This window comes from Fistularia commersonii, chromosome 25, assembly GCF_037954325.1.
Source record: "Fistularia commersonii isolate RoL2024-O1a breed Wild chromosome 25, RoL_Fcom_v1.0, whole genome shotgun sequence".
NCBI classification, from domain to species: Eukaryota; Metazoa; Chordata; class Actinopteri; order Syngnathiformes; family Fistulariidae; genus Fistularia; species Fistularia commersonii.
In genome coordinates this window covers 7,033,797-7,058,430 of record NC_141308.1, presented here as the reverse complement: position 1 = coordinate 7,058,430, position 24,634 = coordinate 7,033,797, and the positions used below count along the sequence as shown (strand labels likewise).

Below are 24,634 nucleotides of genomic sequence, written 5' to 3'. Positions count from 1 at the left end.
TTCTAATGATCTGTGGGGAGTTTCTGAATATAACTGCCAGGGTTTTGGTCGGGTCTAGGTCACGGTGGCTTGTTACGTAAATGTATGAGTTGATCGGCAGAAACTAGGTCTAAGGGGGTTGTTATGCTAATGGGGTGTCGTTCGTTGGGGACAAAGGAGCAACTTTTGTGGGATTACCTGGATGGGAATGTGAAAAAGTAAAGCTAGACAGAGAAGTGTAACCTGTTGGATCACATGAGCAGAGGCTCATGTCGAAGTTACCGAGGGCTGGTTTTGATGGTGAATCATTCTTGGTTGTTCGGGGGGTACAGATGTGCGAATCTCCCCTGTGTTGTGCCATCTGGATGGCGCTCACTTCAGGACAGGACTCCGCGGTCCACCTTCACCTGAAGGACAAAGGCCCATGTGCACCCTCCACACAACCAGGACAGAGTCACCACCAGAACCAGAAAAAGACTTACTGTATAACCATAACCAGTAAGCATATGCCCAAAATAGGGCCTGTATTTCGGTTGGCCAATACTGTCTGCCTTACCTCTTTGCTGCCTTAAACTTACCAGTGCATTCATTTTGTCAGTGCTTGTCCATATCTCTGCTTCTCTCTCTCTTTTTTTTTTTTTTTTTTTAAATAGTACTTTTCATTAACGCAACAATCCTCTCAGTGTAGTTAGTCTTGTCTTCTAATGCCTTGTGTGCTTTAATTCCCAAGCCAGTAATCCTCCCTCATGCTGTGGTCCAAACCTTTGCCATATACTCTCTTTTGTTGGAGACATACAGAATCCAGCAACATCCCTGCTGGATGCAGGCTGCGGAATGTCATTGCTCGGATCATTGTAGGCACGATGTCCTATAGAAAGTGTTTGGTGCGTGTCTGATTCAGTATGGCATTTTTTTTTTTTTTTTTATACCTCACTTATGATTGAAGTCCTGCCCCACCCCAAATTATTGATTGTGATAGGCTCACTTGTTACGAACTCACTGGAAAACATCTTGATTGTAGAAAGGTGTGGGGGCTGAAAAAAATACATAACAAAAAATTTGAAATTAGTTGATTTCTCTGGCAGCTGTGCTACAGATTTGTCGCCTAAACCTGGAATGCTGGCCACTTAACAGTTATCTATTTACTCGTGTGGACTTGACATAATTTCACTTATGATTAAACATCAAGGTCTTTTGAAACTCAGTGTGGTGCCACACATCACTTACAGCATTGGACTTCTGCTCCACAGCGACACATCTAACTTCAGCTGCCCCCATAAGGTGACAGAGATTGCAAGTTTATGTCGGGGTCACGACTCGGGAATCCAGTGTGGTGCTTGTCCACACAGTGTAGGTGACCTATTAGTGAGGCAACAGACCCTAAACTTGAGCAGTTCATACCAAATGTCATGTGGTAACTGCAGAAAAATACCGTCATCCGCGGATTGCATTGCTGTTTCCGTGCCCCCAGAAGGCCCATTACGGCAGACTGACACCAGTCATCCGCATGCCAGGACGACGGCAGCAGCAGTCTGAGGCTGTGTGAGGCAGCTTGAAACGGAGGGGAGGAGGAGGAGAAGGAGGAGGAGGAGGAGAAGGAGGAGGAGGGGGCGCTGCCGGAGCCTCCATCAACCACCCTTTGACAGCCGGGAAGCCTCCGGCAGCATCGCAGCTTCTATCAACACACGGCCGGGAAAGATGGTCGCGGTGCAGACGTCCCCCAGTTTGTCTCCGTCGGCGGAGTGGATCTGCTGCCTGGATAAACGGTGGGTGAACGCGCCCTGCGACACACTTCACCGATCGCCTCCCGTTCAACGTGATCGATCGCGCCGGCGATCGCCGCATGTGTAGCGTGTGTGCCATCATGACACGATGCGCCTTGTTTTTTCCACCACGCGGTTTATTAAAGGAGCGGTAAATGAATACGCGCTGTTAGCGTTGTGACGTCCTGATTTCAAAGGGCTGCAGTGCATCATACTATAGTCTGTAATAAAGATAAGGTAACAAGCTTTTGTGTATCCTCGGTCAAAAAGGCGTTGGTGGCTTCGCGGTTCACCGGGATGTCTCCGCGCCGCACAGGCTGTGATAGATGGCTGACTGGACGCACATGGTTTTTATGTCCGTCCTCTTAAATCCCACGGTGATTCACGGTCTACGCTATGAAAACCCCCGTGGCATGTACGGTTCTGTGATGTACGGGTTTTCACGTCGCGAAAGGCTCGGAGGCAGGTCACGCCGTGGTTTCATGCCTTTCCGCAACAATGCTGTTGTTCGTGGCTGTGCGTTATCTGCTTAGAATAATGGAACTACACCGGCATTTTCAACATGTTTTTAATTATCGCCGCGGCCCAATCCAGATTTTAAAATTTACCTGGCATTGGGAAAAAAAAAGCTTTACCCTACCAGTGATGGAAGGTGATGAAAACTAATATCTAACGAGGGAAATTGTCTACTAAGTATCAACAAATAAACAGCAAACCACCGAAAGAGATACAGTTGCCACCTGAGACAAGATATAAAATGCCAGGCACCCCACAGTTCCTACGCCCACACGTACTGTACACACCTCAGTGCGAAACATCATCACGTTACCAAGAGCAACGTGAATCAACCATCTTCTCATCCCCACCTAAAGTAGGATTCATTCCTATCTAGTGCTAGAGCTCATTGTATCATCACTGGCATTGCTGGAGAAGTAACCAGTTGCGTTATTATTTCTCTTTGCTCTTGTCCTTATCACGAACTTGTAATGAAAGGGTCATAGTTTTCATTCAATTCATTTCCATAATGAATTGAACTTAATTGCTTCATTTGCAGGTGTATGTGTCAAACGTGATATGATCTTATTATCATATAAATCATTGTAATCCAGATCATCACGATACTTTCAAGACTTTTTTTGAGAGAAAGGTGTTTAACCAGCATCCAACTACATAGAATAACTGATGAGTGTCCAACAAAGCAGTCTGGATCGGATTAGATTGTGACAGGATCTTATTGTATAGCACTAAGTGCTCCTCAGTAATGCTCCTCTTATTAAATCAATATCCAGACGTGTGTGTGTGTGTGTGTGTGTGTGTGTGTGTGTGTGTGTGTGTGTGTGTGTGTGTGTGTGTGTGTGTGTGTGTGTGTGTGTGTGTGTGTGTGTGTGTGGATGAGTGTGCGTCCTTTGGAGCTTTCATCCTTGATAACTGTTGATGGGTGCATGAGAAGAATAAATGGAGGGGAGGAAAGAAACATTGAAGGAAATACAGAGGTTAAGATAAGACTGTGACTAATAAATCTGTCTACAGACATTTATGGCCGCTGAGTGTGAAGTATGGTAGATAAGATCTGATTTGTTTTGTAAAGCGTCGCCCTGAGTGTGTCATAGATGGTCTTGTTAACACGCACAAAGTCCAGTCCAGATGCCGTTGAGAGTTTGATATTCTGTCCTGAAGGGAAATGGACACATAGGGGAACTTCTAACACTTGGAAATGACAAGTTTAGAGCAGAGATTAACCTTATTTGGCCAGAATTACAATGTCATAGCATTCTGAAATACTGCATGTTTAGGGGCATGAAATTGAAGTTATCCCACTAAAGATTAATTGGAGATTAAATGGAGATTCATTTTTCACATTTTTTTTGGTAATTCTTTTTTGTGTTTTGTATATGTCCTTAGTTACGTATGAACTTAAAGTTAACGAAAGTGACTCTTGCATAATGAAATAGTTACGTAGTTTAGGGAGATTGAGTTTTGGCTATTTGACAATTTGTTACCTGCAACAATGTTCTTTCCAACATATTTTTCATTTTCATTTGACCAATAAATCCTATGTTTGTGCAAGAATACACGTGTTGCCATTATTTGTGTGGGAGAGCAGAGGGGGGTTTACAGCAGAGATAGAGGGAAAATGAAGCAAGGTGAAGAGCTCTCAGGTCACATCTGTCTCACACTAACGGGAGGATTCAGATTCCCTTGGACAGACATGGCACAACCAGGAGCAAGGCAATGACAGAAAAAGAACAAGAGAAAAGGCGACTGACAGATCCTAACCGTTTCACTGTAGATGGATAGGTGAAGGGTGATAGTGGGGTGATGCACTCAACCCTACACTGTCCACGTCCTTGTCTCTCCCTATTGCAGTGTGCAGGAGTCCAAATGTCTAAATCATTATCCCATCCTACTCGTATATGTTGCTCTGTCGATACAATGACGGCCTCTTCAGCGGCAGGAAGAGGTGGGTGATGGGAGGATGAGTCAGAGACAACTAAAGGGGGTGGGGGTGGGGGGGCTAAGACCAGCCCGTAATATCCCAAAGCTTGTGGCAGATGTGGGACTGGAAAATGTTTTGCGCTCTGTCTGGGAGTACCTTTCTGCGAAGACAGGGCAGACCATCGCTCAGTGACTCAAATATGTGTGTGTTTATCACTATGTTGTGCATGTGGGGGAAAAGCAGCAGTTATCACTGCCTGAGCACTTTCAAAGCATGGAATAATGGGATGAGAGTAAGTGAGGTTGTGCGAGTGTTGAGACTTAATGGCTAGAGGAAAAATTGACCGCACCAGAAATGGAGGAGAGAAAATGGACCACTTAAAATATTAGGTTATTTTTTTCAATCAGTCTTCGATGTTTCAGTCAGAAACAGGCAAGTGGTAAGAGGAGAGAGGTAGGGACAAACATTGAGATGAGAGGAATGATTAGCAGAAGGGAAAAAACAGAGGATAATGCTCGGAGCAAGGGAGGAGGAAGTAGCTAAAAGAGGGTAGTTGATAGACAGCCTCCTGTCTGTAATGGAAGAAGACCACAGTGCATTAACAATTCCGTATGAACCTGCACACACACACACACACACACACACTGGAACACATACAAGAGTGAGTCACCACTGTAGGCAAATAAATGAATGAATAACACTAACTGCAGTTTTTTTTTTTTTTTATAATTGGAGGTGTTTTGGCTCCAGACTGTTACACTACTACAAGCCTGCTGTAGAACAGAATGTTTAAGCTCTCAGATCAACCTTTTGCATTATTCTGTCTTTGTGCTTGCGCGGAAGCAAAGATATGCTTCTGTCAGTGTGTGCGTACGTGCTTGTATGCATGCACATTGAGATTTTAACTGCATTTGAAAAAGAAGCCACACCGATTAGGTTTTTTACTGTCACATTTTGGGGGGGTCAAAGCTTTAGGTGGCGCCTGCAGTGCTCAACTGTTATTGCTTTGACACCAGCTACAACAAAGAAGCAAGCTTGTTCGCATACACATTTACACACACATGCACATTTTTTTTTCTCCCCTTCTTTCTGGTATTTATTCCGAGTCACAATCCTTGTGATGCTGCTGATCTTTTCTTTGTGAATAGATTTGTAGCCTGCAAGATGTTTCATTTGTAGGATGGAAAGGTATGTCTGAGCTGTGACCCAAATAGAATTTCAAAGAAGATCACCATGGCAAGAATTGTTCAGGAAATGTCCAGATGTAATCACTCATTCGTCAAAAATGCCAGCTGTTTGGCTATGGTTGACTAATAGTGCAGGATATTAAAAAATGGAGCTCATCATTATTTTCTGCCTATCGCTTAGCCATTTTTCTTGCCAGTGCCTTTTCTGTGGATTGACAATGTGTTGCAAATCAACCCTGATAAAGATAATCATAGACAGTTGGAATCATTATATTGGGAATTCTTACATTACAATTCCCTTTTCTTGTCTGGTCTCTGTCCAGGCCTTCGGAACGCTCAGGAGAGGATGTGGATATTATTCTGACCAGACTGAGAGAAGTAAAAGCCTTCCACAGGTTTCCACCTCCACTCTTACTCCAGATCTGTGCCTGTGCCTTCTATGAATGCTTGGAGAAAGGCATCACATGTATGTATAAAAGAATCACTCGCAGATTCATAACCATAAACAACACTTGGATTAAAGAGGCGGGCTCTCTTTTACGCCACATTAAAGTGGTAATGTTGCAGTCTTCGCTTTTTCTTTAGACTGCTTTGAAGGAAAATAAATGGCATTTAATCCCTTCTTGCAGAGACACACTGAATGGCAGATAGAAACATACCTGAGAGTCTAAGGCAAGAAATATTATTCTAGATAAAACCTATTTATACCAAGGTGTCATTTTGGAATAGGCTTTGTTTGATCAACTGTCATAAGCCCAAAGGTATCAGAATGAAATACAGCAAAGCTGTTTCCATTCTGAGCCTCCAGGTGGACGCTACCGACTGTCTCAAAACTAAATTTGAAATTCTTCCCTTTAAAAAGTTAATACAATAGGAATATAGGTAGTTTAAGAATGAATTGGAATGTTAATATATAATAATCTGATGAATATGACGTATCTGATGATGATGATAAGTGGACAGATGTGTTGAGCAGGTGTCTAAACCAGTGGTACTCAAATCTCTTTGGTTCAGGGATACATCTTACATCTTATCTTACAGGGAAGATAATTTGGCAGGGGCCCCCCCCATAATCCTCATGCCAATTAAAAATTTTTAACACAATTTTACCCATGAATGCAATAAGAATTATTCTTTAAATTTTTCATAGTTGTGAGCTTTTTTTAACCTTTAAACACTTTAAAAATGGATTGCAAATTATCTAGTGAACCCAAAAGTTCAACCTTAGGGTCCCCAGAACCTAGTATGAGAACCGTAGATCTAAACTGTCCCTAATGTATTTATGTTATCAACAGTGTTTCGACAGGGAGACATTGGCACCAGCTGGTATGCTGTTCTGTCTGGTTCTTTAGATGTAAAAGTGTCTGAAACCGCCAACCACCAGGTAAGATCTTCTATTCATGTTAAGATTTTTCATAATTTCTTGTGTATGTGATTTGAAGATGCTGTGTTTTTTACGGCCGCAACTTGCATAACTCTTGGGGAACATCAAAAAATTGTCTGAGAGGGTTGAAAATAATTGCAAAGTGCCTCTCAAGCCAGAGAAGTACTCTGGCATATCGGTCTTGGATGCTGACATTGTTGTTGCACATTAGTTCATGCATCATGCTGCTTGGTGTACCAGAGTAAAGCTGCACAGTCGAAAAAACAAGTCCTTTGAGGGTCATGGTTACTGCTACACCATTTTAGAATGAGTGTGAAAAAGAATTATTCAGTAAAGATAGAGGCAGAGAAATGACATTGGAGAGGAGAAAGAGAGAGAAGGGGGTTAGAGAGAGGGAGGGGGAGAGGGAGAGGGTGGGATTTATTCCCTGTGAAAGATGAAAAAAATGGTACAATAGCCTTTTCATTTATGTAGCCCTTAAGTGCTGTTGGTGGCCTACTTTCTCTATCTATATTTGAAATGTCAGTTTAGACAATTGAAAAGGTTTTAATAGCATACATAATATATTGGTGACTTGATAGACATCATGTATCTCTTTCTGTGATCCATGTGATGACTAGCCTCTGGCTGTTCATTTCCACCACCTGAAGTGGTGAATTTTGCATAAAATGTGTTGGTTTCTCATATATATAAATTTGTCAGCTTCCCACATCCGACCGTTCACATTCACACAAATTAGTTTGGTGTAGTAATTTACGTTTATGAAATATGTTATGACAAGAATGGCTCATCATCAGAATTACCCACTACATTTGTTCTCCAATGAGCGTTTGGTGAGGAATAAATATTGTGTTTCCATGTGTTAAGGATGCTGTCACTATCTGCACTCTGGGGATTGGCACAGCGTTCGGAGAGTCCATCCTGGACAACACACCACGACATGCGACCATTGTCAGTAGAGAAACCAGTGAGCTGCTCCGGATTGAACAGAGAGAGTTTAAGAGCCTTTGGGAGGTGAGATAGTCATTTAGTGTTTATTAGCTGGATTCAGAGTGATCACCATTTTGCTTGCACACTATACAGTATTTATCTTGGAAAAACTTTTACTTCTTGCAATGAAGTGGCCAATTGTCTATTGCAATTGTCTCTTGAACCACAAGAGGGCTGTCTACCAAGGCCTCAAATTCCTTGCCCCCTCGTGATGTACACACAAGGGAGCTCATCTGGTTATATATATATATATATATATATAAATGTATATACGTTTTTTTTAATGAGGATATTTTAAGCTTTGGATCCTTGTATTTATACTCTCTTTTATTTTACATATATTTGTATATGTGTCTATATATATGTATGTATGTATGTGTGTGTGTGTGTGTATGCGTATATATATATATATATATAAAAAATATATGTGTGTGTGTATATATATATATGTCTGTGTGTTTGTATATATATGTATATATGTGTATGTGTGTAAAAAATTTGAAGCATTCTTCAGTATTATCATGAACAGAGAATCACTAAGAACGCAAAATGTATTATCATTTTTGCATTAGGATCATGTAAAGACAGTGTGTTAGACAGTGTTATTCCTCTGGATGATGGATTAATGAACAAACTATAAAAATTCCGATTCTTATGGATAAGCTGGTACTTAGGAAATGTTTGGGCTACACAGAGTGATTTTGAAATGTAATCGGTTATAAGTGGAAGTATGTATAATGAGAATTAACAGACATACAAGCATCAATCCTATTTTGTTGACCCATTTGTTGACCTCATGAATATGTTCTATTAATAAAATCAGTAAAAAATGCAGTGTGCTATCCTTGATTAACAAAGTCAAGATAAAGTCAAAGAAAAGGGGAAAATGTTTTACTTCACCTACCAGCATATGAAAATGTGCCGTTTGTATAAATCACTGCAAACTTAATTTGGGATCGAGAGTTTATAACATGGCTTCGGACCCAGGACAGGTTTGCAAAACTGTAGTCGCCTTTCTGTGGCCTCCTTGTTCAGGCTCTTCTCAGAGAGTACGTCTTGATAAAAAGCTTGATAAAAAATTACCAAGAGACTACGTATATCTGCTCTGTGGTTTAACTCTGAATTTTTTATTTATTTATTTTGGTCTGATTGTAGACTAGCGTATTTGAAGCTTTAGTACTCTACTGATCGGGAACAGTTTGATTAAAGAAAGGTTGTGACATTTACATTAATTTATGTTCCCTAAAATGTTCATCATGGAGATTTTTGTTGCTTTTTTACCAGTTAAAAAAGGTAGAACTTGCTGATATTCAAAGTAGAGCTCTGCAGAAATACTGTTTGTGCTCGCCGTATCCTCTCAGAGCAAAACTAATTATTATTCATGTTATTATCACTATGAGTTGAGTGAGCACAAATTTGATTTACAGCAGTGATGCATCCCCTGAATGAGATAAGACAATAATTGGTTTGTAAAGCATGTGTGCTATTGTACTATTGAGCTTGTAGTGTTTGTTTGTCAACTAAGTGCACTCTGTCACCCTCTCAGCTGCCTATTTTAAGGACAGTAGACATAACGTAGAAAACATAGCCTGAGGTTGTTCTCCCTTGAATCTCATTCAGCTCATAGTAAAAGGATCCTTGTGTTTCATGTTTTGTGTGTGCATGGACTCATTTGTGTGCACATGCTTATCTGCGGTTAGGACTAGAAAGATTGAGGATGAATGCAGTCATGTGTTTGATGGTAGGATTAAAGTGAGATGAATAAACAGGATGTAAATGTAAAACGGCCGGTTCTTTTGGTCAGATGTGTATGAATGAGCAATATATTAAACAGTTTCGGCTGGTTGTCTGGTTTTGTGGGGTCTAAAATGTGGGGGCCATTTACTCCTCTGTCCCTTTCACTTGCTCTACATTTCTCTTGCCCACTTCCGCTCTCTTCCGTTGGCTGTGTTGTGTCTTTTGCCAGCCTTTTTCCTTTCCTCCTGCTTTCCTCCCGCTCCATCCTCACCCCCTTTTTCTTTTCCTCTGTTCCTTTGTTTCCCTTTCCCTCCTCGACCACTAGAGTAGCTCAGCCCTACGGAGACATATCACCCTGGTAACCTGTGAGAGAAAGTGGTTGAGTTTTTGGCTTGATCACAGTGGGAGGACGAGAGTGACAAAGAGTGTGATGACTCTGTGAGAAGAGAAGAATGACAGAATGCGAGAGGGCAGCTCGATCTGAGCAGGATGCTTTCCAGGGAGGGTTGTGAGTTGTAAAGGAGCAAAGGGGAGCTCTCTGAGGTATCAGTCTATCTGGTATTAGGCAGCTGTGTGTGTGTTACTTCAGGTGAGTCTGACTGGAATGGCCATTTTCCAGCATTATCATTGTATGCCCTGGTCAGGGTCTATCTGTATTGATCGTTGGTTCCGATATTTTGGTAAATTTTGTCATTGTGTGTGTGTGTGGGTGCGTGTGTTTGTGTGTGTGTGTGTGCGTGTGTGTCTGTGTGCGTGTGCTTAGCGTTTCTGCTTGTATATGCTTACTCTTTGTAGCCCTCCTGAAGACGTGAGTTTATTTGTAGTAATGTTGCAAAAGAGTAGTGGTAGATATTGCATATCGGAGAAATGTTCGGTTTTAATGCAGCATGGTTTGTTGTCATTAACAGCTGGAAGAAGAGCATCTGTACTCACTGACACGGTTTTCCCTGCTATAAATGCTCCTGTTTGTGTGTGTATTTGTTTGTGTGATGTTAGTTGTTGTGCATGTAAATGATCTGGTTGTATAAAGGGCTTTGTTTTGAGGAGCACTTGCTGTGTGTGTATGTGTGTGTATGTGTGTGTGTTTGTGTGTGTATCTTCAAAATGAAGACTGTGTTAAATGAACAAAGAGAAAAAAAATGTAAAAATTATCGCTACAAAAATATTAGTTATGGTCTTATATGATATATGATGTGTGTGTGTGTGTGTGTGTGTGTGTGTGTGTGTGTGTGTGTGTGTGTGTGTCTGTGGATCTGCAGAAGTATCGTCAGAGTCTGGCTGGACTTTTGGCCCCTCCTTATGGAGCTATGGAGAGTGGATCCAATAATGACAGTGAGTACACACTTACACGCACACATACACACACTGTTAATGAACTGTTACTTATGTGGCTCATTACTCAACCAGGCTTGAGGTCTACATTGACTGGTAAATAAAGTAACAAAGCACTGAGAAGAGTGCAGAATTAAATTAATTTTAAAATAATTATTTTTTAAGAAATTTGCTCTTGCCTTTTTTCCGATGTATGGATCTTTTTTTTCAAACAGCTAACAAATAAGTAGGAAGCAGTTTGATGATTGCAAACTGAAATTTGTCTCTGCCCTGCCAAAATCTGAAAAAATGTTTTCTTTCCCCAGGACTCACAGACAAAGACAACATGAACTCAGACTCTGCAAATAAAACTCACAAGGTAAACACCCTCGGCACCTTGTTGTTTTGATCTTATGGCTTTTGCAGGACTCATTTCAGGGGGAAAGAAAATATAGAAGCCCTTAGCCATTATTAAACACTGCCAATATGTTTGTTGAAATGTTTTCTTCTATAGGGTACACACAGTATAAATGTATTAAAGTCTCTCCAGATACAGTTTGGCACATTCACTCTGGATGTGAATTTCAAGTCACCTCTCCCAGTGTAGATACCTGAGCATCTATGGGCACATGATGAGACCCTGAAACCTAATATTGGATGACCAGTCGTGAATCTTACTTTACACTGTAGGAAATCAAAGACTACTTAATTGGAAGAAAGACAAAAAAAGATGAAATATGATGAGTATGCTGTTGGTTGTTTTATAGAAAACGGCATTCTTTTATGTTTGTGAATGAACTTGAATTTTGGATGTGTGTGTTCTGTGAGAGATGACTCACAGCTGTAGTCCTCTGTAGTTATGCTAATGCATGCAAATAGAAGAAAGATCCCATCTGCCAAATTAGCATGCTTTCTTTTGTTGTTCTGAGCAGCAACCTTGTAAATGTATACACATCTGTCCTATTTCTCTGCCTGAGATGCAGGTGTTGTCACCCCCCTGCGCCCTCTCTCTCTCTCTCTCTGCGTTTCTTGAAGCGGCATGTTTTTTACAACCAGTTTATGAGGACAGTTACTTTGTTATGGGTTTCCTCAGTCTGTTGTTTGTCACAGATATTCTGCAACTGTTTTCTCTCTTTCTGCAGACAGTTTCAATTCCTTTGTGCTCTGTGTCTTTTTTATCCAATTATGATGCATATTTCCTGTGTGAAGTTATTTGGCTGGCAGAGGGACTAAAAAGTGTCTTCAATCCGTAGTATGTTTATCCAGAAGATTCTAGTCCAGGCTGTGACTCATTGGATTGGAGATGTGAAATAATGATTGGATACTGGTTGAATTCTGCCAGTATACACTGCTGGCTTTTCTGTCCTTACAGAAAATGTATAGTTAAAAACCAAAATATATATATATACATATTTAAATAATATAGGTTATTTGTGCCTTGTGTATTACCTGTAATTGCTTTTGAATTTGAGTTGTCAAACAGCTCCACAACTTCTTATATTCTGTAGGTTCCCTCAGAGAAGCTGCAGAGAGCAGGGAAGGTTCTCCGTAATGCCATCTTGTCCAGAGCCCCACACATGATTAGAGACAGAAAGTACCATCTTAAGACATATAGGTAAGAGAATGTTTGTCTAGAATTGTGGATTTCATCAAAATGAATTATGTGCAAAACCATGCAGATAACCATGGAGAGGTTTTATGAAAAATGGATTGTTACAAATCTGATTATAGTGTCTCAATGTGTACTTTGCAGACAGTGCTGTGTAGGCACGGAGTTGGTGGACTGGCTTGTGCTGCAGAGTGCTTGTGTTCTCACTCGGTCCCATGCAGTTGGGATGTGGCAGGCACTTTTAGAAGAAGGGGTGCTTAATCATGGTATCTAACATTTTGGCTTATTATAATTAACCTATGTACTTTTAGTTAAAATTCCTAAATTATAATTTATAACAGACAATACAAAGAAAAAATATCTCCATGTATACTTTATTATGTGTGTTTTGATTTATACTTTAAAAAGGAAACAAGACTGGGTTTGGGTTTTCCTGTATGTGCACCTCTTTCATGATGAATGCAAGAGAGGAAATTAATGCATGAACATAAAACATATCGCTGGCAATTTCCATAGAGAAGTCTTAAAAAGGCAGCCATAAATGATTGTAGAACTGGGTAATGATGGCTTATGCTTTTCTGCTCTGCAGTGGACAAGGAGCTGGGCTTCCAAGATAAGTACCTCTTCTACCGTTTTCTGGATGATGAGGAAGAGGACACACCATTGCCTAGTGAGGAAGAAAAGAGGGAGAGTGAAGAAGAGCTGCCAGAGACCATCCTTTTCCTCGCTCAGATTGGCCCTGACGCACTGCTGCGTATGATCCTCAGGAAATCGTCAGTAATGTGCAATATTTGAACGTTGTTTATGTTACATTGAGCGTGCAATGAACTGGTAGCTCTCTTTTAAAGAGGTTTCTTTAAACTATTATCCTATAAGGTAATTAAGCAAGCCCATCTCAAATGTCTACGTTCTACTTTTTTCAAACTAATTCACAGAAAAATGTCATTGCATATGAAAATGATTTGAACAATTTCTTCTCTACGCCTATTTTTCAGACATAGAGCATTTAAGCATGTGACAGAATAATACGATTTAGGATGTGACCGTGTAAATGAAAAGCATGCATACAAATCCTCATGGTGAGTTAAATCTGACTAAGCTCTGTGTCTGTAGGCCTGGTCAGAGGACAGGAGATGACCTAGAGATCATCTATGATGAGCTGCTTCACATCAAGGCCTTAGCACACCTCTCTAACACTGTGAGTCAAGCCACTTTCCCGCTCCAAATATTTTTGAAAGATGGGGCTTAGGGTACTCCAGAAACACATTCCCTTATGACCTGAGGTCCGTGTACTTGTTTCTAGGTGAAGAGGGAACTGGCAAGTGTTGTGATCTTTGAGTCACATGCAAAAGCTGGAACCGTGTGTAGGTCTTTACTTTGATTAGAATAAATACTTGTTTTGATGATGTCTGGAGACGTGATATATGTTTGTTTTGTGTGGTTTTCAGTGTTCAACCAAGGAGAAGAGGGCACATCATGGTACATCATCCAAAAGGGCTCTGTTAATGTGGTTATCTATGGCAAGGTATGGTTGTGGGTGCATCTGTGTGCATTAGCATTCATGACAGATTAACTGTCTTTTTTCATCTGGTTCGAATGAGGATATTTCACATATTTTTAACAATTTACAATGTAAACTAAATATATAAAGCAGACAAGCAGTAACCTCCCTGTGGGCTGGAAAACACCAGCAGTGGAGTTTGGCAAACTCTGCCTCTCTAACCATGACTCATCACTAATGGTTAAAAGCTTAAGGGCTTATTTTTGCATATTACAAAATTCACACCACAACATCCTTTAAATGCACATGAAGATAGGTGGCTTTTTATGGGAGCCCATCTGTTTATGACACATGAAAATATATACATGCATTCTGTGGAGTCATTGATGAGTCATTCTATCTCTCCTGCACCTTTCAGATTTTCTCTGTGATTCACAAGGACTAATGAAATTTGTTTGTGCCTGGATGTGCTTGTATCTCGTTGCGTATTTGCTCATGCATGCAATCATGTTTGTGTCTGCGTGTCAGGGAGTGGTTTGTACTCTCCATGAGGGTGATGACTTTGGGAAGTTGGCCTTGGTTACAGATTCACCTCGCGCTGCCTCCATCGTCCTCAGAGAGGACAACTGCCACTTCCTTCGCGTAGACAAGGAAGATTTCAACAGGATACTCAGGGTAAGAATCCTGGACCAGGACATTCATCATGATTTGAATGGATATAGGTATTGGTGCAATAACATTTCACACAGAATGCACCAGAATTGTTTGTTTGGATTATTACAAATACTATATACTGTACTAACCTTTTATAAAACATGTGAAGTGGATGTCTCCCTCTTGTGGCAGATGAGTTTGGTTACGTGTCAAATTCTTAATTTCTCAGTTGTCATTGATAATGGAATGTTGTTGACTTTCTCATTTGTTTTATTTGTTTGTAGGATGTGGAGGCCAACACAGTCCGTTTGAAAGAGCATGAACAAGCTGTGCTGGTGTTAGAAAAGAGTCCACGGGCCTCAACCTTGGGAAGCATTAAGTACAGAGTTTGAATTAATCATTTATCACACATGGTTCTTAAAAGTCTACAGTATATGTAACAGTTTTGAACCTTACTTTTGCCACACCCTGAAAGTGTGGCTGTTTGTTTATCAAGTTAGGGATTTACTGTCTTTTGCTGTTTGCAGGTATACTGTGATATCAGGAACACCAGAGAAAATTCTGGAGCATTTCCTCGAGACAATGAGAATGGACATTCATCACAGTGAACCGGGTAGCTAAAAAGATCGACAATATATAATGTAACTTGGACGATCTATTTTATATTGAAAAGTTGGTAGTTGAAATAAACTGAAATCTTCATAATCACAGTCAGGATAACTTGATTAGGCAGGTATTCCAAGTACAAAAATAATCTTTCTTAGTTTACTACAAGGAAACGAGTAATTTTATTTGCAGTCAGATAAAATTAAGATTAATTCAGTAAATAGAATACATTTTAATATTACATGATTCAAGAGTCATAATTTTTTTGAAAAACCTTTGACAAAAATGTCAATGTTATGAGTGGATGGAATATTCAAGGCTGTCATTTATGCCATTTACGCCATTTATGTATTGAAAAATGTTGGCTTATACATTGAACTACATTACCTTGCAATGTTCCTCTCCATTCTTCATTTTTAAACTTGGTCCTTGCAGGATTAACACATTCAAAATTCTTTTTCTTTCCATCGTATGTTAGACCCAGCAGTGGATGATTTTGTCCTCATGCACTGTGTCTTCATGCCGAACAGCCAGCTGTGTCCTCTGCTTATGGCACAATATCCTTTCTGCATTTCTTTCCCCTCCTTTGTCCACCTTGGTCAATGGCATTTTCTTCATTGTATTTATTTATTTTGTGTACCAGGTCAAAAATAATGTACTGCACACTTGAACAGTGGCCCTGACAGGATCTTATTTTAGGCATTGCCCATGAGCAGATTTGAAGAGCTGATGCAGCATTTGGTCATTTAGTAGTAATGAATTACTCAGCAAGTGCTCATCGCCCTTCACACTAAAGTAACATGTCGTTATCCGTAACCGTGACTTCTTATTGAGTTGTTGTGGCACAAGGATGGCAGAGTTCCAGTTAGACAACGCAAGTCCTGTGGGTAAAGTTTTTTTCCATTGTTGTACCAAATTCTGATGAGGTGGTCAAGATTTGGAGCCGTAGAAGATCAGAGAGCTGGCCTAGTTTTCAGTTTAATAGATTGTTTGATATACTGCCAAAGAGCTGAAATAATTATGATGGTGCTCTATAAAGCTCTATCAAAAACAAACAAAAAAACAACAAAAAATAAATAAATATAACATACTATCCCCAAAACAACCAGAATTTTACCAGTGCTTTGGTAAAATTGGTTGGTTGCTACCTGGCATTAGTTTTTTTTTTTTATAAAATTTTCTTTAACCTTGCATGTACCTACCATGCGGCGTCACCGCCTGGCTCGGAACAGGACAGGTTGGAGTATGCGCTCAACAGTAAGAGGCGGGCTCTAATCCTGGCCCTACGCTGGGCTAACACACACACGTACTTCCTACAGGAGGAGCCGGCTGCAATTTCTTTCCTGGAGGTGAGTGTGATGAGACCTAACATGGTATAGCTCCTCTTGGTCAACAGATTGTAGCAATTATACTCGTGTGTTTTTCCTCAGGAGTTGTATGGAAGCTTATCAAATGATTCACGGATGCTCAGAGCCTTGAAAGACTTGGTTCCTGACCTGGAGAAAGTTGTCAAACTACAGTATGTCATTTAGGACCCTCACATTAAAGGTGTTCTACATAATTTACACCACAAGTTTATTGGAATAACTGTATTCTGCTGTTTCTTTGCTTTATCCATTTTATTTTGTAGTTCAGAGGAAGGCAAATCTACAAAAAAGGTATGTGGAGAGGTTGAAATCATAATGCTCAATTATAATGACATGCACACTCACCTCACGTACCTATTGATGAATTCCACAGAAGACCTTAATAAGACAGTTCAGCAATGGAGAGGAAAGGCTGCAGAAGAAACAAGCCATTCGCAATCAAGATGACAGTAAGTGTGTTTGTGTGTGTGTGTGTGTGTGTGTGTGTGCGCGCGCGCGCGCGCGTGCGTGTGTGTATGTGTGCTAGCTGATTCATTTTGGCATTTTTCAGCCATAAATGACAATGTAGCTGAAGAAGCCAAATCATCCTTGTGTTGTTCAGGTTCACATTGTGAATTTTTGTTTTAAGTATTTACACATCTCAGATGTTGCAAGCCTGACCACTGACTCCCAAGTCTTTCGGTCAAAGGACATTGCAGATCATGTTTTACAAATGAAGTAACTAATTTTAATTTTGGTATTTTCCTGTTCTATTTGTTTGCAAGTCCTACTGAAGGTGTTCTGCAGTGACCACACATACAGTACGATACGAGTTCCTGTTGCTGCATCAGGAAGAGAAGTGATCAGTGCCGTGTCGGACAAACTCGGTACCACTGATGAGCTCCTGCTTATCCACCTCAACTCTGCCTGTGGTAAGATGACATATTTTAGCAGTGAAACTTTATCAGTTGCATTGTAGGAATCAAAACTTGATCCTCAAACTTAAACCTGGCCAATCACATTACAGAAAAACAAATCCTGAAGCCAAATGATGTGTCAGTGTTTTCTACTCTGAGCATCAATGGTCGATTATTTGCCTGCGCTCGAGAGCAACTCAGCAGCCTGGTAAGATATGGTGCACAAGAAACAAACTTACATTAAGGAACATAGAACTTCATTATTTGAATATATTGTTGCTTTGACATGGTTGAGACTTTGTCTGAATTTATATTTAAAAAGTGTGTATTTTTGGAACTGTCTTTCAGACTCCTCTTCCAGACCAGGAGGGGCCCTCTGCTGGCTCCATGTCTACTTTTGAGCTAATGAGTTCCAAGGATCTTGCTTATCAAATGACAATGTTTGATTGGGAACTCTTCAGCTGTGTACATGAGGTACTGCACATGTATGTGCATATACATATTTGCATACATGGTTAAAAAACGATTTGCAATGATGTAAAAATATAAAACAGGAGTGTTTTGGTTGCAAATTCAAGAAGTAACTTCTGTAATAGCAATGTTGTTTTCTAATTGGTCTAAAACTCCTAATCATTAAAAAGTACTTTGCAAAACAAATATACAATGGTTTGCTATGAATCGCGATCATCACTTTGTTTTATTCCACACAAAATTTTAATTGCTGTGTTTAAACGTGCCTGAAGAATTGCTTTGGAACAACCAAATTAGTAAATTACCCAAAGTAAACCTTAGCGGTTACAAGTTTGTCACATCAAAATGGATTTAACTTCTTTAAGCATTTAATAGTCTTAATCAGAATGATTTAATGACATTAAACCGAGGATAATGTCTTTTAGAGGCGTCATATATCTGAGGGGATTCATATTAATGCTTGATATTAAGACGTAGGGATATCTGAGCTGCTTTCATGTTCTCCCCTGTCTAGCACGAGCTTCTCTACCACACGTTTGGCCGTCATAGCTTTAGAAGAACAACAGCTAACTTGGACCTGTTCCTGCGAAGGTTCAACCAGGTTCAGCTGTGGGTGGTGACAGAAGTGTGTCTCTGTGGGCAGCTAAGTAAGAGGGTTCAACTCCTTAAGAAGTTCATCAAGATTGCTGCACAGTGAGTGTGATCTGCTGGGAAATGTTGCATCAGAAATACAGCTAGACATCTACAGATCCACATAACAACTGTTGTTTTTGAGCAAGTCAAAATAGTTTAGCACAAGGCTTTTTTCATCAATATTTTGAATTGTTTTATTTCAATATAGTTTATGATAAACATCGAGGTACTTTTGCATTAATCTGTTGGACTTAAACACTTGATTATAATTGATTCATTTTTTTTTTCTTATTATTTATTTTATTTTACGTAGGCCCATACTAGTTTGCTGGCTCAAGTGCTATATCCAAGATAGACATTTGATATCATTTGACACTGTTTCAGTGCCAATGCATAGTTCCACATAGGCTGATAGTTACAGATCTTTTAATCTTTTATATGCTCTTGTCAGCCACAATTACAGGGATTTTGGAGCTAACTGCTTTCCCTGAAATTAAAAGTAAACACTGTGGAGCCAAGCACTGAAAGAGCTAACATCACTGTCCATATTCACAACTGACAGTTTCATTTTTTCATCTTTGTCATTTGTTTTACTTTTGAATATTTCAAGGTGATTGAAGTTGATTCAAGTTGATATGAATTGATGTGCATTATTGAGAATATATTTAAGTTAGCAGTTCCTCATTTAGAAAGTTTGTCAAAGTTGTCCGTAAAACAGAAACCGTTAATCCACTAATTTACAACCCACCGTCTAAATGTTTGAATTATTGGGTTCTAAAGGCTCCAAGTGGCACAGAAGCACAATATTGGAAATTATTCCAGACAGTCCAAGAAATTTTCTACTTCCTCCCATTTTTGTCAGATTCTTAAAGCGTTTTCACCTCCTCTTGTGTGAATGTGTGTTCTTGTCTGCAGCTGTCGGGAATTTAAAAATCTGAATTCATTCTTTGCCATCATTATGGGGATGAGCAACCCTGCAGTCAGCAGATTGAGCCAGACATGGGAGGTAATTCTCGATGAAAACATTATCCTAGATCTTTCTGCACCTTCAGTTTACAACTTTGAATGTTCCTTCAACAACTGGTATTTTCTTTAGAAACTTCCCACCAAGTTTAAGAAATTCTACGCTGAGTTTGAGAGCATGATGGTGAGTTACATGGCGAAGGTAAATGAGATACATTATGGTGAAAACGTTGTCACTGATGATGATACTGGTGATATGTTTAATGTCAGGACCCGTCAAGAAACCATCGGTCTTATAGACTCACTGTTACCAAACTGGAACCACCAATCATCCCCTTTATGCCCCTACTTCTAAAAGGTACTCGATTCTTCTTCTGGAGAGAATGCTCACTGCGTGGACTTCAGGATTAATGTGCAAGTTATTAAACCTGATAAATTTATTTGCAGATATGACATTTACACATGAGGGCAACAAGACATATATTGACAACATGGTCAATTTTGAGAAAATGGTAAGTTACAATACACCTTTTAAGACATTTTTATAATTTGTGAGTTTTCATGGAATAGACGTTACTCAGTTTGATGAAAAATATTTTCTAATTTTATCAGAGAATTATAGCGAACACCATTCGGCAAGTGAGGCACTGTAGAAGCCAAGCTTTCAGTAAGTTGGTATATTATTTAATTTTTAATTGTTAAGATGAATCCAAAACAGATTGTAATTGTTTACAGGAAAACCCCCCCTCTTATTATTTCTCCTGTGTCACCGTTAGATCCTGACATTTGCCAGCCCAATAAGAATCAAGCAGAGGTACGGGGCTATGTAAGGAAGCTCTGTGTGGTCGACAACCAGAGGGCTCTGACGCAGCTCTCCTACAAACTGGAGCCTCGGCGGACATGAGGCCCAAACTTTCTACCGTCATCGCCTTCTCTTCAACAAAAACATACTCTGTACTCAGACAACAAAAAAAAAGATGAAACAAAAACCTCAAAATAAGTGGACAATTAGTAGCAAATCACAACAATCATTGACTTTAAACTATTGTTGACTGCAGATAAAGGACTGATACTGTGCCATGAAAAGCCTCATCTTACTGGACAGAACTGAAGCTGTTTAACTGCTCTGTTAGCTGTGTCTCAGTATCCAGACTGAGGATTTACGTCATGCTAGTTGTTAATGTTTGGGACCTGTGAGATAGAACTGTAATGTATAGAACCTCAATCGATCCTGCATGACTAAACCTCATAGGCTTTTTGTTCTGTACAGTGGATTTCTATCTCAGTGTCCTGCAACGGTACCTCTTTTCAGCCATCACCGTGTTCGCCCTGAAATGCCGAACTTTACTTTCCTGACGATCCTAATCATATACAGAAAACACCCACCGACTGTAGTGAACCTCGACCCTTTATTCCTTCTCCTTAATATACAGATAAACATGTCTTTCAGAACCAGAAAGCATTTATAAGTCGTCGTCATCATCATCATCATTATCATCATGAGTGTATCGAAGTCTTTAGGATTTTATGTCCTTTAGCTGAATATTGGTGTCCTTTAACTAGTCTGGCTCTTCAAAACTACTTGGTCGAGTATTAGTTAAAGCCCTAATGGTGTTACTGTATTCAAAATTGTCAATATAGTATTACGTTTCATTTTCTATGCGAGTGCAGCTTTTGAAAAACGTCAATCATCTTTAATGAAGTTGCTTGGTCCGATGTGCTCTAATGTGAGCTCGATAGCTAAACAGTCTATCTTTTGGCCATGACTTGAAAGCACCCTTCCATGATAAAAACATTGGAATACAAAAGATAATTTGAGGGGAAAGGGGAAATCATGTCATCATTACCAATTGTGTTCAGTCTGTTTTTTGTAAAGGTGGATGTAGATTCTGAGTGTTCATGATAACTGTCATTCATTTTTCTTTGATCTCAGGAGCTTCTGATGTGATTGTGTGTTAAGAACTACCCCAAGGCTCGTTTCTCTCAGAGCAGCCCATAACTGTACTGTATCTGTAGCCTGCATTGTAAATAAATAAAACAAATTGCTAATTTAACTGCTTTGATTGTTTAATTATGTCTACACATGCAATTCTTTACCCATATTAAACCAAACTGAAAATAGCAGTGCTAGTTATACCGGAAAACAATTAGGTCACCTCAACAAATTTCAGGTGTTTTCCTTCATAATTTGGTTTTACAATGAGAAACATCCTTAATCTATTACTGTCTACCACATCTGTCTACTACATGCACACAGAAGACAAGCTTTTCTTTTCAAATTCAACTGTTAGTATGTTGCAATTTGTTCAAGTTCATCATGTGAAAATATTATGCATATTTTTAATTTTTTTTGCAGATCGTCAAAGAGTAAACATTTGCAGAACACAGAATCTGTTGAATCATGTGGAATTTTTTGGTGGTCTTACGAACAAGCACAATGACCTTTGCAGCCTCTTTTTCCATTAGGAATTTCAGTTGAAAAAGATGAAATGCCACCTTCCTTGCGCCAAGACCCTAGTGCTGCTGGGGTCTTTTGCCAACCGTCTTCGGCGCCTGTCCACCTTGAATTAGTCATGAAACTGGTTGTATCAGCTTACTGCGCCAACATCCACATACCAGCTCCAGGGGTATACTCTCTCATCCTCAAAGGTCACTCAGTGACTCAAACATGGCAAAGTGTATGCAGTGAACACTAAGAATGTTTTCCAGGACAAGGCACCATGCAACAAGGCATTTAAATGCACCTTCCACCCATGTTTTTGTTTATTCTATCTTATTTTTTACAATATCGACATTAAAATTCTATTTTTAATAATCTTTAATAATCTTTATTATTACAGTACATTTATTAGTACAATATTTTTTTTTCCTATTAGAAAGCATCTCTTTCAAAAATAAATAACCCAATAATATAAAAAATAAACCAATAATAAAATAAAAATAAACCAATAACACCCGCCACATCATGAACCAAAACATATAAAATGCGCATGCCCAAACATTTCTTCCGGAAATAAATATCAACATTTACGTCATTTAAAACATGAGCAGGCCAGCGAAGGCTAAGCCGACGCTAAACAGGCGTTATCAACCGAACAGCAATACTGTAAGGGCAACTTAGCAAACGTCTCTGTACCGCATAATCCAAATAGAAATCTTTTAAAATCGTATTGACAATTTGAACTCAGAAATATCGTGTCTTCCACACGTCTCACATTATTTCTCTGCTTTGAAACGGGCAACCGACGTTAAACTTTTGTTGCGGTTGCGTTATATCTCCACCGGGTGGCTCTAAAACTACACACTGGCCGGAAATTCCTTGAATACACAATTGTCCCGAATTTATATCTGGTCATTAGCATAATCTCAAAGTTCTATTTGAAACTGTTAATCAGATAGTACTTCTGATTAAATTTGTATCTGCTCTTCTGAACCAGTGAGCCATTTTAGTGTCCTCCAGCTCTCTCAATATAATACTAACATAACTAGCAATACTAAACTTGTGTGATATTTGAGCTCTTTCTTGTTTGCTTTCTGCCTAACTGTTCTCTAGTGCCTGATTATTTTAAAAACCATAGATCCCTCACATAGATCTCTAGACACATTGTGGAAATAACCTCAACAAAAAAAAAAAAAAAAGAAGAAGACACTCCAACCAGACCATTTAGTTCTGCACCACAAATGATCAGTTTGTATTTTTATGCTCCAGTATGGTTTCTAGGACACTGATCCCCTCAAAGTTACTTTTAATGGCTACTGATGAAAGCGTGTTCTTAGAATTTACCATAGCCTTTGACGCGACTGATCACAGCATCGTTTCAAAGAATCTGAGTTGTTGGATGGGGATTTCTGGTGCTTTGGAAATGAATTCTGTGTAAACTGTCAAAAAAGATTTACAGAGTTTCTCCAAAAACTATTTTTGTCCCCTTAATTTTCTCCAGTGATGAATATTTTGCTGTAAGGTCTTCAAGAGCAATCTTATTTTCCTGATAAATGCATTCTTTGGGGACATCATTTAGAGAGCTGGTGTTTTATCCTTTTTCCTCTTTGTTTATGACAAGCCAGTTTACACCCTGTTAGATCTGCAAACTCAAGTATGATTCATACTAGATTTTACAACATTAATTTGATCACAATAAATGGTTTGAGCATCATGTTAACAAACTTGTGCAATCACAATTTGCTATCTTATACATGATTCAGAGATAAAAATGCTGTGATGAGGTTTACTGGCCCAAGAGCTGTTTCAGTCAGTGCATCTTCATTAAATGTCTCCCAACCAGTGGTCAGGCAAGTTGCCATCAAAAGATTCCATCTAATGTGGTAACTTTTGAATGTCACATATTAAGAAATTATACCGCAATCTTCAAGTGCATATTGTATTTATTTTTCGGTCTTACACATTGTTACTAGTTTGTTATTTTCTGAGCTGTTTTTTTTCTCTGCAGCTTGTGGGAGTTCCATGCAGGGTGTTTAGAAAGTTTTATTTAGTCATTAAATCTTAGACTTGGACAGACGTTATTGTTATTCTGTATGCAGCGGGTGTGGACAGAATGAAATTTCGTTTGCACAGGCACCATCTTTTCAGTATCCGATAAATAACACAGTAATGTGCTAGCAGGTAAGGTGCAAGATGTAGATGTAAAGAATGTATTTACAACAGTGAACAGCAGCAGCTATATGGCAGTGCAGTTAGATAGCAGTGGTGGGTTGTGTGTTCAAGAGAAAAATGTGACAACAGTCCGATATCCATTGTAAGGTATGTGATCAATAGATATCTTATTGTACAACTATGCAAAAATCACTATGAAATGTCCTCCTGCTCTTTGGTGCTGTTGACCGATGTGCTCCAACATCCCACAGCTGATTCCACCTGTCCCGATGCAGTGACATCAGCGGCTACCCTGCTTGATGATGTCACTGGGTCATTCCTGCTAAGTTGAGTAACACTCTATCCCTGCGTGACTTCTCTGGCGTGTGTGTTTAGATGGGGCAAGATGGATAAGTATTTGTGGCAGTGACCCTTGTTGCTATCTCATTTACTATGCCTGACAGGCTATGAGTAGGAGTTGTGTGTGTATGTGGTGCATTGAGAGCTTTATATAGCCACCGTTATCCTGGAAGAAGGAATGCCCTGGATGCCACT

General features: G+C 39.6%; 1 protein-coding gene across 2 annotated transcripts; it reads left to right on the top strand.

The window, feature by feature from the left end:
- Positions 1 to 1,599: 1,599 nt before the first annotated feature.
- LOC147219018 (rap guanine nucleotide exchange factor 4-like) lies at positions 1,600 to 20,477 on the top strand. Of its 2 annotated transcripts, XM_086172875.1 has the most exons (30): positions 1,600 to 1,745; positions 5,690 to 5,832; positions 6,662 to 6,750; positions 7,618 to 7,764; positions 10,737 to 10,809; positions 11,115 to 11,167; positions 12,297 to 12,403; positions 12,542 to 12,663; positions 12,987 to 13,170; positions 13,511 to 13,595; positions 13,701 to 13,761; positions 13,846 to 13,922; positions 14,427 to 14,573; positions 14,837 to 14,931; positions 15,080 to 15,165; positions 15,637 to 15,715; positions 16,357 to 16,507; positions 16,589 to 16,677; positions 16,789 to 16,816; positions 16,899 to 16,974; positions 17,290 to 17,436; positions 17,532 to 17,629; positions 17,770 to 17,895; positions 18,407 to 18,585; positions 19,441 to 19,531; positions 19,622 to 19,672; positions 19,759 to 19,846; positions 19,936 to 20,000; positions 20,101 to 20,155; positions 20,265 to 20,477. In XM_086172875.1, exons 1-30 carry the CDS (start codon positions 1,678 to 1,680, stop codon positions 20,390 to 20,392), a joined length of 2,988 nt encoding a protein of 995 aa, XP_086029001.1. In that variant the 5' UTR covers positions 1,600 to 1,677; the 3' UTR covers positions 20,393 to 20,477. The 2 variants fall into 2 exon arrangements, with proteins under 2 accessions (XP_086029001.1, XP_086029002.1); XM_086172876.1 differs by lacking the exons at positions 1,600 to 1,745; positions 5,690 to 5,832; positions 6,662 to 6,750; positions 7,618 to 7,764 and adding an exon at positions 9,955 to 10,066.
- Positions 20,478 to 24,634: the final 4,157 nt, after the last annotated feature.

Bases quoted from the DNA above. Each gene is read 5' to 3' on its own strand.
- LOC147219018 (XM_086172875.1), top strand. From the start codon at position 1,678: ATGGTCGCGGTGCAGACGTCCCCCAGTTTGTCTCCGTCGGCGGAGTGG. The intron at 12,404-12,541 runs GTAAGAGAATGT...TGTACTTTGCAG, and splicing joins TACCATCTTAAGACATATAG to ACAGTGCTGTGTAGGCACGG. The intron at 17,630-17,769 runs GTAAGATATGGT...ACTGTCTTTCAG, and splicing joins GAGAGCAACTCAGCAGCCTG to ACTCCTCTTCCAGACCAGGA.